General features: G+C 42.9%; 1 protein-coding gene across 2 annotated transcripts in view; it reads right to left on the bottom strand.

The window, feature by feature from the left end:
* Nucleotides 1-12086, bottom strand: part of NLRX1 (NLR family member X1) — an 85494-nt gene that overhangs the window by 26671 nt on the left and 46737 nt on the right. For both annotated transcript variants that reach the window (XM_088443805.1, XM_088443806.1), the window contains exons 5-6: nt 9114-10501; nt 753-839 (exon numbers count right to left, since the gene is read on the bottom strand). In XM_088443805.1, coding sequence (XP_088299931.1) covers nt 753-839; nt 9114-10501 — 1475 coding nt within the window. The remainder of the gene's footprint in view (nt 1-752; nt 840-9113; nt 10502-12086) is intronic.

Here is a 12086-nt window from a genome sequence, read left to right on the forward strand (position 1 = left end):
CTCCCCGTTTACAAGCACCTTCCCCTGTTACCACCCACATACGCCTCATTCTGTCACTCAAAATAGCAGGCACTCGCTATATAGCGTACAAACGAATTTCGGCCGCACTGACTGGTTCGCGCATGCGTACTAAAAACCGTACGCATGCGTAGATGTGCGAACATCGCTCGGAACGAGCGTACGGCCACTAGCGAGCGGCTCTGAATGAGGGCAACAGCCTGTAAAATGACAGTTAGAAGCTGATTGGTAAGTACTTTATCTCTCTCCCAAGCTTTAATAAATCCCCACCCAGGGAGTGTAGTTATCATGTAACCAATATATAATGTTGACAATGAGAACGGGGATCCTGTTAGATCGAAGGCGGCATGTCAACATGCTAATACCGCAAATGAAACCATTTTTACAGTGTTGCCTGAGCTGTACCATCATGTTTGAATTTGTCAAGCTAACACTGTTACAATGCTTTAGCTCACATTGCTAGCATGGCTGCATGATGTCTTTGGCCTTATTACTGCCAACAATACAAACTGATTCCATGGTGCAGACACAGCAGACATGCAACAGTCATATTTATATTACAGGAAAGAGTACACCAAAAACTCATGGCAGATATAAAGCATGACAATATAAAGGTCATTTTAATTTTCACTGTTCTCCTTTTTTATACAGGATGTGCTTGCTTTGCAAATGTGTCTAACAAGACAAAATAAGCATAGTCTAGTTGGATTTATGGATTCTCAAACTTTGCTCACCGTAGGCTGGAGATCGCACAGTCTGCGTGCAGCAGAAGGTCTTTAATTTCTCTGCAGGAATCAGGACCTAGTGCGTTCAACTGTAAACTGAAAGCAATAAGGTTAGGTGATGTCACTGACCTATAGTAATGCATTATATATGTGTTTTATAACAAATAAATATAAGTACTACCTGGGTATGTGACAGTGACCTATTGTTACTTCCTGACAAGATTTTACTTTAATTCAAATAATATATAAGTAGATACTGTTACTCATTTCTACATTTTAGCAAACAATCCCCCCTATCTATTATATTTCTCGGCAGGAATCAGGACAAAGTGAGTTTGAATCATCTGTAAACTGAAAGCAATAAAGTTAGGTGATAAACAATCTAATTATATTTACCATATAATGTAATTTCTTTGAAGCACTCCATGGTAGCCCTGACTTATTTGTTATACCTTAGTCAGCAGATTAGAGACAAGAAAAAGCTGACACCCCCGGAAGGTATACAGTGTGACTCCACCTTATACCCCTTTTACACTGCTGCGATAACCCGGGTAATTGCTGGGTCTCCCCAGGTCACAGCTCAGTGTAAAGGGGTCCCTGAAAAATAACCTGGGTCAAGTGTCAGGTAGCTACCAGGGTCAGACCCAGGATGTACCTGGGTAATGATAAGTGTAAATGGCGCAACCCGGGTTATCCAACCCATAGCTGATTGGTGGTTGTGGAGCAGTCACCTCCCACTTTTTTATGACCTTACAAGTTTAGCAGGGCAGACCTGGGTTCAGTGTGAATGAGGCTGACCTGAGAATAACCCAGATCGATGGTGCTATGTAAACGGTGTCTGATCTGGGTTGGAACCATGTCTAAAAACCCAGGTCAGACCCGGGTTTTTGGTGGAAAAGAGGTATTACAGCCTTATCTTTGAGTAACTTCAGGAGTTGTGAAGACTCCATAGCAGACCTGACGTGGCAATCAAATACGGAGGTTAAAAAAAACAATTCTCTGCTTCTGTGAAGAGCACTTCTGGGTGGCAGATGGACAGCTACTGAGGGGACGCATGCAAGGGAACCGTTTCATGGTAGTGTGTCACGTGTGTAGCCAGAGCTCTGTGCTATTGTGGTGGGTACGTATGGCAAAGGGGACGTATTGTAATCAGCTATTATGGATTTCTTTGTTGTCCTTTTTCTTTTCTATAAAAGAAATGAAAAGAATGGATGTATTACAGATTCTGTCTGCCCTGAAGAATAAATAGAAAAAATATATTTTATTCACCATCGGCAAACAATGTAATCTATTGTCATTACCTTTTTGATTCATAGTGTCCAGCTTTTTTTTTTTATCCAAGAGAAAAAGACCTTCAAAAATAGTGGTTAGGTTGTTTTTAGACTGGTGAGCTGTAGCCATAAGACTCTTTTAGACATTTCTGGGGATGCTATGCCTGTACCTGCAAGCCTCACAATATCCATCGGAGGCTTGGCAAAGGAAAACAAAAACTTTTCTTTAAACTTACTAAAAGATATGGGGATTGTATCTATTGAATTTCATTTAAGTTTGAGTTTTAGTATACAGTACAAATTATCCATCTATATTCGGATTATTTAATTGTTGTATCTCTGCAAACATGTTATTTCTTAAAACTTTTCTCGATATTTCTGTCCATAGGATGTTTAAATGAACCCCGTCATCTAATGGTATATCAGTTTTGATAACAAAAATGCTACTCATGAAATAATTTTGGGTACTGAATCCAAATTATAACCCTTTTACACCGGAGCTAAAACCCGGGTTATTGCAGGGTTAACTCGGGCAGCTCCCTGGTGTAAAAGGGGTGAGGGTTGAATTGCCGGGTCAGGTGACCCGGCAATCCAACCCAGGTAAATAGCAGGGTTTAACACAGGAGTAACCAGCACTCCAGGTCTTGATGACCTGCAGTGCACCGCAAGCCGGCCGATTGCTCCGGCTTCAGTGGCGCTTGGAGATGACGTCATCTGCAAGCGTCCACTTTCACGCCGGAAAAGCCGGGTCTGTGCAGACCCGACTCCGGTGTGAGCGGCGCTGACTCGGGAATATCCCGAGTCAGCGTCGGCTAAATCCGGGTCTGATCCGTATAGGAACCGTGTTCCAACTCCGGGTCAGACCGGGAATTTTGGTGGAAAAGGGGTATAAGTGTTCTCAGTTTCTTGAAAGAGAAACAGTGTTTAATCTTCTGAAACAAGTATGTCCTTTCTCCAACTGACTTGAATTCCTTATTTAGCTGAAATTTGAAAAATTGGCTACAACTCTACAATATCAGGACCTATCCCTGTTGCATATCTCCCAACATGACCTATTCCAGGAGGGACAAAACGCTCTGTTCCTGGACTTCCCTCTTAATTTATGATTGCCATCACGTGTGTTGAACTAGTTAATTGATAAGAAAGGTGTTTTGTGATACAATCATATATTAAGAGGGAACTGCAGGAGCAGAGCATTTTGTCCCTCCTGGAATGGTTCATGTTGGGAGGTATGCTGTTGTGATCTCCTTTTAACCCATAATATTGTCTGCAGTTTGTACTGGGATACTAATCATCCAGGGAATTAACTCTTTATAGTGTTCTGGAGGTTGCCCTTGATTATAAGCTGCTTAAGTAGCCACATAATTAGATTATCATTCCAATCAGCTGACCATTTGCTCCCAAATGCTTGAAGACGGACAAAAACAGTCGTTCATACAAGTTGGTTAAATCAGTTTGACCTAACCAACTTGCCTGAACAACCATGTTCATCCGTTCTCCGTTGTTTGGGAGCAAACAGGCAATTGTCGTTTGCTCCCATACATTACCGAATCTTTAGATGCGTGGCCAGAGGAATATTACAGTACCTTTATAAAATATTTATTTGTAATCATTAGGTAAATCCTGATCACAAGCACCACAAACTAATACCTCTTTTCCACCAAAAACCCAGGTCCGACCTGGGTTTTTGGACATGGTTCCAACCCTGGTCAGACCCATTTACACTGCACCTTCGATCTGGGTTACTTCCAGGTCAGCCCTGTTCATACTGAACTCAGGTCTGCCCTGCTAAACCTGTGAGGTTATAAAAAGTGGGAGGTGAATGCCCCACAACCACCAATCAGCTCATTTTAGGCATGACCCAGGTCAGATAACCCGGGTTGCACCGTTTACACTGCACCATTACCCGGTTCCATCCTGGATCCAACCCTGGCAGCTACCTGGGTTGGATTGCTGGGTCACTTGACCTGGGTTATTTTTCAGGAACTCATTTTTACTGAGCTGCGACCCGGGTAGACCCAGCAGAAACCCAGGTTTTTGCTCTGGTGTAAAAGGGGTAATAGTAAGGTGTCCTGCACAGAAAGGCTGATGCAGAGTGGAATGTAAGCCCGTTTGCACAGCGTATCTTGCATACATTCGTACTGTGCTTGATCAGAAAAGTACAGACAGTACAGATTTGTATCTATTTCAGTCTACGTTTACAACTGGAGAGGCGGAACTGGGTTGCAATGGAGTGGTTTTTTTGTAGGGAAAGTCCAGTGAGGGTGTTTTCACCCAAATGCGTAAACAAAATAAAGTTAGGGGGGGAATTCAATTAGCTGCAATAATCCGTTTTTTAGTGAAAGGTTTTCACCGGTGCTAACTTTCGCATAAAAAGCATATCGCAAATTTCTAATAACCGCATATTATTTCCCCATAGCAAAAATTCACAAAAAGTTTTCACCACCTCCTGAGTAGATGAAAAGTTGTGCAAAACCCCTATTTTTGGCCAAAAATTTCGGGACATGGGTCAGAACCACTGGAACACCCTCCTCAATGACTACTTAGGTGAAACGGTTTTTAATTAGCTTAATTTGGTCAATAATGACATGTCATTTTTGGGGTGAAAAAGTGCAAAATGCAGGTAAATGGGTTAACTGATGTAGGACAGGTACATGCGGGTGCTGCATGAATGGGACATTCGTTTTCAAATGGTTTTTTAAATACAAATTTCAGTTTTTATAAGCACTAATCACTTTAATATGATTGACCTATGAGGAAACAGGCTCATGTATATAAACTGGACTCCACCAGAGTAAATACACTTTGATAAAGACTCCCATATGAGTTGAAACGCGTTGGTGGTATAAACACAAGACTATCCAGTTGGTGTTGGGGACGTTGGAGGAATTCACCTGGCTCCAAGTCCAACTGCACGTAATTCTAGTCCCGGAAAGTGTTGGACAACTGAAACGCGAGTATAGGTGTATACTATTACACCCATCCCTTCTGGTACGCCTTGATTACTTATTAATGGTGGATTTCAGACATGGTGATCCATGTTGCAACTGTTGTTATTAATATTTTTTGTTGAATACATGTATGATTGTGGATTTTATTAGTATTATCATTAAATACTGTACTTCACTATTGTGGACTCCACTATCTCCTTTTATTTCCACTGTATGGGAGAATAAGGAGTGTCCACTTTATATGAAAAAGTTAAGGTTCAATTTTCCTGGTTTTTCTACGGAAAAGGAAGGACTTCTATACCCTAGAGGTGAACTATACAATTTCTGTTCTGAGTGATTTTTCCTGTTTTCATACCATTTGTTGGGGGTGTTTCTAGGGACCGCCCTTTTTCACTGTATAGCTGCAACCCAGTGTAGCGTAGGTTTCTTAACTATCATATACTGTATATTTGCTATCCTTGACAAATTTCTGTGTCATGTTCATAACATGTTCACCCGGTGGGGACCCAGCAGTGCTTGGAAGGCCTGGCTGAAGCTGGAAAGGCTGCCGCGAAGTCCCTATTGCCGGCAATGGGGACCACATCGCTCTCACCATCTAACAATGGCGAGAGCGGTGCAGTGACACAGTGGTAATCTTAGATTACCTCTGTTTGTTAAATATTGAAACCCTTCAGCGAGTGCCAAAGGGGTGATGAATCGTTGATAAATGGGGCCATCAGTGTAATAACATTTTCCACACGTCAAACAGTCAGTTTATAACTTCCTGTCTCTACTCAGCTGACCCAATGTTTAACCCATAAATCAAGGTGACCATGAAGTCTGAAGATGAAATAGCACTGTCATTTAGAGGAATACATTTTTGTTTCTCACTCAGGAAAACCATATAAGGAGCTGTAGAACTTTTCACAAGTATCACTTATATACTACAGTCGAAGAGCATCTCATATGTTAATATAAATCTAATCATGTGTAGGACATCCTAATAAAGGACACAAGGAGATTTACTAAAGCTTCTAGAAATGGTAGTGGTGTTGCCCTTAGCAACCCATCAGATTCTGGGCCTGATGCAGACCCGCTCGCGAGCGCTATGCGCTCGCAAGCGTGTCGATGGTGGCGCATGCGCGAGACCCAGACAGCGACGGGCAAAGCCTCGCTCCGGGGCTCGTACCAAAGGGGGCGTGCTGTCGATGTTGAATGACAGCATGCCCCCTTTGGTGGGCGGCCCGGGGGAGAGGCTGCCCAAACGGAGGTGTTCCCATGTGAACATCACGAGTGATGTCAGTGGGAGAGATTTCAGTTCTGTGAGAGCCGAAATCTCTCTGGGGCTTGCAGCAACGAGACCCTACCACAAGGGTCTTGTCGCAAGCCCGATGGTCGCGATGGTCTTGACCATCGCGACCATCTTCCTGGCCGCTCGCTATAGCTGTGGGTGGTCACCCACAGCTATGCGAGCGGCCAGGAGGCTGCTCTAACAAAAAGAAGGCCGGCCCTGATTCAGAGCGAGCGCTCTGTCAGAGAGTCCGGCTCTGAATCAGGGCCTCTGTCTATAACTTTCTAGGATGCAATAGAGAAATGATAGACTGAATCTGATTGGTTGCTATCGGCAACACCACCCATTTTCATATTTTAGAAGCTTTAGTAAATCTTCCCCAAAGAAGACTGTTCAATTAAGAGCGAGTTTGCAAAAGCGTGTTTGTTTAATGAAACTCCCCTACTTCGCGCGCACCCTCGAAATGCGAGACCTAATTAGAAATGCCAATACACAGTAGTCGCTGTGAGGTTGCACAACTTTTCTACAAAATGCAACCTGGGAAAGGTGCATGAAAAAGTGGGGACACCATCCTGAACCCCAAAAAATGGCTGATTTTTGCTTTCTTGAAAAAGTGATAGGGAAGTGTTTTTGTTTTTTTTTCATCAAAGTCTTGCCAGCATTTTGGGGTACAGAAAATTGGCTGTACAGTAGTTTTTCAATGTTTTTATACATGTTTGTAAAAAGTTGCAATAAGCACTTTTTCCTCTCATCTGCAATTTCTAAAAAACACTTAATTTACATATACACCTTCACATAGCTGCCCCACATCATTTACACCTTCACATAGCTGCCCCACATCATTTACACCTTCACATAGCTGCCCCACATCATTTACATCTCTACATACCTGCCCCACATCATTTACACCTTCACATACCTGTCCCACATCATTTACCCCCCAGCCTGACATTGTTTGGAGGCGTGCCATGCGGGCACGCCTCCAAATAATGCCACAAAGGAGGTGTGGCCTATGATAATTAGGCCACATCCCAATTTTTGGTCAGAGAGCCGGCACAGGGTGCTCCAACCCCTGGAGCTGACCCTGCACATCATTATACCTGCCCCACATCATTTACACCTCTGCATACCTGTCCCACATCACTTACACCTCTGCATACCTGTCCCACATCACTTCCACCTCTGCATACCTGTCCCACATCATTTACACCTCAGCATACCTGTCCCACATCACTTCCACCTCTGCATACCTGTCCCACATCACTTACACCTCCACATACCTGTCCCACATCACCACCTCTGCATACCTGTCCCACATCACTTACACCTTTGCATACCTGTCCCACATCACTTCCACCTCTGCATACCTGTCCCACATCATTTACACCTCTGCATACCTGTCCCACATCACTTACACCTCTGCATACCTGTCTCACATCACTTACACCTCAATATATCTGCCCCACATCATTTACACCTGTCCCACATCATTTACACCTCTGCATACCTGCCCCACATCACTTACACCTCAACATACCTGCCCCACATCATTTACACCTTCATATGCCTGTCCCCACATTACTTACACCTCCACATACCTGTCCCACATAATTTACACCTCTGCATGCCTGTCCTACATCATTTACACCTCCACATACCTGCCCCACTTCATTTACACCTCCACATACCTGTCCCACATCATTTACCCCTTCACATGCCTGTCCCCACATCATTTACACCTCCACATACCTGTCCCACATCATTTACACCTCTGCATACCTGTTCCACATCATTTACACCTCAACATACCTGTCCCACATCATTTACACCTTCACATACCTGTCCCACATCATTTACACCTCTGCATACCTGTTCCACATCATTTACACCTCAACATACCTGTCCCACATCATTTACACCTTCACATGCCTGCCCTACATAATTCACACCTCCACATACCTGTCCCACATCATTTACACCTCAACATACCTGTCCCACATAATTTACATCTTCACATGCCTGCTCCACATCATTTACACCTCCACATACCTGCCCCACATAGTTTACATCCCCACATACCTGCCCCACATCGTTTACATCCCCACATAATTTACAACTCTTCATACCTGTCCCACAGCACTTACACTTCTACAAACCACATCATTTAACCGATTATTCAGCTTTTTAGAGAAATTCACCTGAAAACTGACGTCTTTAATGGCCAAATTATGCTATTTAAAGTTAAACCCCTCCAAGTGCGTGATTATTCATCAGGAGGAATGTACCAGAGGTTCTGCACTGTGTTCTGACATTTTAACCTTAATATAAAGATTTCCCCTACCTTTCCACCTCCTCAGGGGGTGTGCACAAAAAAACACAAATTGAATTACAAATGTAATTCGCAGTGATAGGCTTGCAGGACCCAACTCGCACCTAATTGTATTGAGTGAATTGACCCCAAAAAGTGATATAGTTAATAGCTTCACTGGACTGTAGATATTTCTTATACAAAAAGGACAATACCCAAAACTATTTAAATACAGCATGCAGTAATAAGCGACAGTGACAAATACTTCCTTGTCCTTTTAACTATGATTATTAGGTTGTAATGCAATGTACATAGCTGGAACACTCCCTACCACAACATTTACATGTTCTAAAACATGGGTTCAGATTGGTTTAGTAGTATATATAGGAGGATATATAAGTGGCTGTCTTAGCAAGTCTGCCACATTATGATCTATGCGGTCTCTTGAGATTAGTAAAAGTATCTACCTTCTTTTGGTTTTGCTATAAAGCCCCGATATCAAAACACAATGTGCACCATCCAAAGCCACCCACATTTAATATTTCACCCATATCCCAATCTGTTTCTCACTTTACATTCTGGCATCTTCGTAGTACTGGTGCCAGTGTATGGATGGCATCCGGATCTAGGTGACAGGAACTGAGATTGGCTTCTGTGAGCAGTTTCCCTGTGTTGCCGATTACAGAAGCCACCACGGTACATTTGAGAGGTGTCATACGCACATTGGAAAGATCAAGATCCCGTAGTGAGTTCACCAATCCAGCTGCAAACACATCATTTTGAAACTCGTATAAAAAGAAAAGAAAGTCCATTAGCTCAGAAGGTGGCAATCTGCGAAGGCTGCAGCGTAACAAATGCTTTTTTAGAGCACTTGTGATTTTGAGTGCTTCCATGTTCATGATGGAACAGCCTAGCTGGTCAAGCATAACTCGATTCTGACGGGACAGAAGACCCCCCATGAAAATGGGAAATAACTCAAATGCTTCTGGTCGGTCAGCTTCCTCTGCTAGCTGAGATGGTCCTTCAACACCCAGTATACTGGAGTTTATCTGGTCTAAAACATCGTCATTATAAGAATCCTCCTCTCTAAACATTTCTGCAGTCATTGTTTGAGCTATATTATCTCGGCTCTGTCCACTAACTCTGCCATAAAGCCGTGGCACCACACGTAACAGGTTAAAAAGCGCAAAGATGCGTAGAGGAAGAAATTTGGAGAGTACGTTGACTACTGCAACCACATCCTCTCCAGCTTTGCTGATGATTTCAGACACTTCTTTTCCCAGGCGTTGCAGAGCAGTTTTATTTTCTCCCAACACAACATATAGTGCAGCAAGGTACTCCTGCATAGCAGGTATGGTGAAGACAAAGAGGTTCTCTCGGCCTGGCTTGACACAAGGTGACAGAAAGAAACGAAAGGCATCAGATCGGAAGACAGTCAGAAGGTTAAGCTCCTCTTCACTGTTCATTTCCACATTAAAGCACCGTTTAATATCCTCTTCAGTAAATTGGGTACGTCGGGAATGACAGCCATCATAAGCCAACTTGCCTACAGTACGTGCAACATAGCGCATGAGAGAAATCTCAGTGGGATGTGTTATGTCTAATACTTCGCCAGCAAAGTTAAGTCGCAGGAAGCTGGTGTAAATGCTAGTCAATGTCGTAGAAGGGTCGCCAGGTTTTGTATAGTACAGTAAGTGCAATGTGGCACAGGTTAACCAGCAATATGAAGGCAAAAAACAGGCGGCAGACAACTGGCTGTGGTGTTCTAAATTTCGGCTTAACATTTCTGCCAAATTCTCCGTTTCCTGAGGATCGGCATCTTTGTGGACCAAACGCAAATGGAAATACATCTTCTGTAGTTCCATGTCTGAAAAACCACAGATCTCTGCATACCGTCCTATATACTTTCTTGGGATTCGTTTCAGTGCAGAAGGACGAGTAGTGACCAAGACATTTACCTGAAAGGAAAAATAAGGTGCATATAACATTGCAATTACCTCACAGTTCCCATCCAATAAAATATTTATAAATATGAGTTATTAAGTTACAGTAATTTTAGTAGGTATTTGTAACCGGGGATCACCGCTACCTGTATAGCTTGTTGTGCTCTTCCCACGGTTACTATTTATTACACCTTACACATTATATATACTTAGTTAATAGAGTGTTTGTTTTCTCTCAGTACCTCCACCCTTCATCTGGATACCAGGACGCTCTATAGCAGACTTGGGAATACTATAAAGACATGGGTACTCTATAGTATTGTTTTACTGACAAACCTTCTCCTTCAAGTTCTCCCTTTTAAACAGTTGAGTGCATTCAATGAATCATACTGTATCAATTAAGACATTTTATTTAGCTGGAACACTTCCAAAGTTTCACGTGTCTTTCATTAACCACTATTTAGCATTCAACACAATTACATCTTTGTCATATTAGCTAAAAATGCCCTGTCTGAGTAACACAGCAGTTAAATAATATAATTGATACTCCTTCTTTAAAATCTCTTTAGCTTCACCCAAATACTTAAGTAACTTTCCCTTAAACAAACATTTCACTGTTCATCAGTATCAGATAGTTCCATATCTCAGAAGATGATCCCAGCAGCTTAATGAGGAAGAGACAGGTTACACTACACCAAGGGGTAAGTTTACTAAAGGGAAGCAGGGATTTTGAGTGATTTGAGGTGCGATTTTCATTCAATTTGACTTCGATTTTGCTTTTGGGTATTTACTAAAGGCCAAATCAAATGTAAAATCGGACTTCAAATCGAATTTTGAGTCAAATTGGCCTCATATCGACCATCGGAAAAACCCTTATTTACTATCATTCGATATGAAATCGACCTCAAAATCGGACTTCAAATCGAACTTCAAATCCCCAATACGATAGACCTGCTTCATGCTTTCGATTTGAGCATGAGCAGGTCGGATTGACACAGATACATGCAGACATCAGTGAGATGCCTGCATGTATCTGACTGGAGAAAGTAATTAAAGAGTTAAATTTAGAAAAAAATTTACATGAGATCCCCCCCCAAATCAGAACCATCCCCGGACTGCTGAAACCCAGTTCTGGTTGACTAAGTACAGGGAAAAAATGACATAGGGTCTCCCTGTACTCAGTACAACCAGCACTGGGCTATGGGAAGCAGGGCTGGTTCTGGATTTACAGGGAAAAATTTGCGTAGGGTCTCCCTGTAAATCGCAGAACCAGCCCTGGACCCTTTCTAACGGGGGACTGATGCCACAGCCAGGGGAGCCCTATCATCGGGCCCCCCAGCCGCAACATCAGCCCTGACCGTTAGTTAGCCCAGGCCAGGGATCCCTGGGGAGTTGGAGACCCCTTCAAAAAAAGGGCAGTGGGTGGCGGGTTGACTGTGTTAGTGTAGTATAAAATTAGAAGTGAAAAAACATTGTCTTTCCAGTAGAACTGCAGGTCCCAGAAAGCCTCCCCCGCATGCTGGTACTTGTACTATTAAGGGCCCACTGGGACCTGTAGTTCACCTGTAAAGAAATGTTGAAAGAAACACACACACACCTT

Source organism: Taudactylus pleione, unplaced genomic scaffold, assembly GCF_031769625.1.
Source record: "Taudactylus pleione unplaced genomic scaffold, aTauple2 ptg000334l, whole genome shotgun sequence".
Classification (NCBI taxonomy): Eukaryota; Metazoa; Chordata; class Amphibia; order Anura; family Myobatrachidae; genus Taudactylus; species Taudactylus pleione.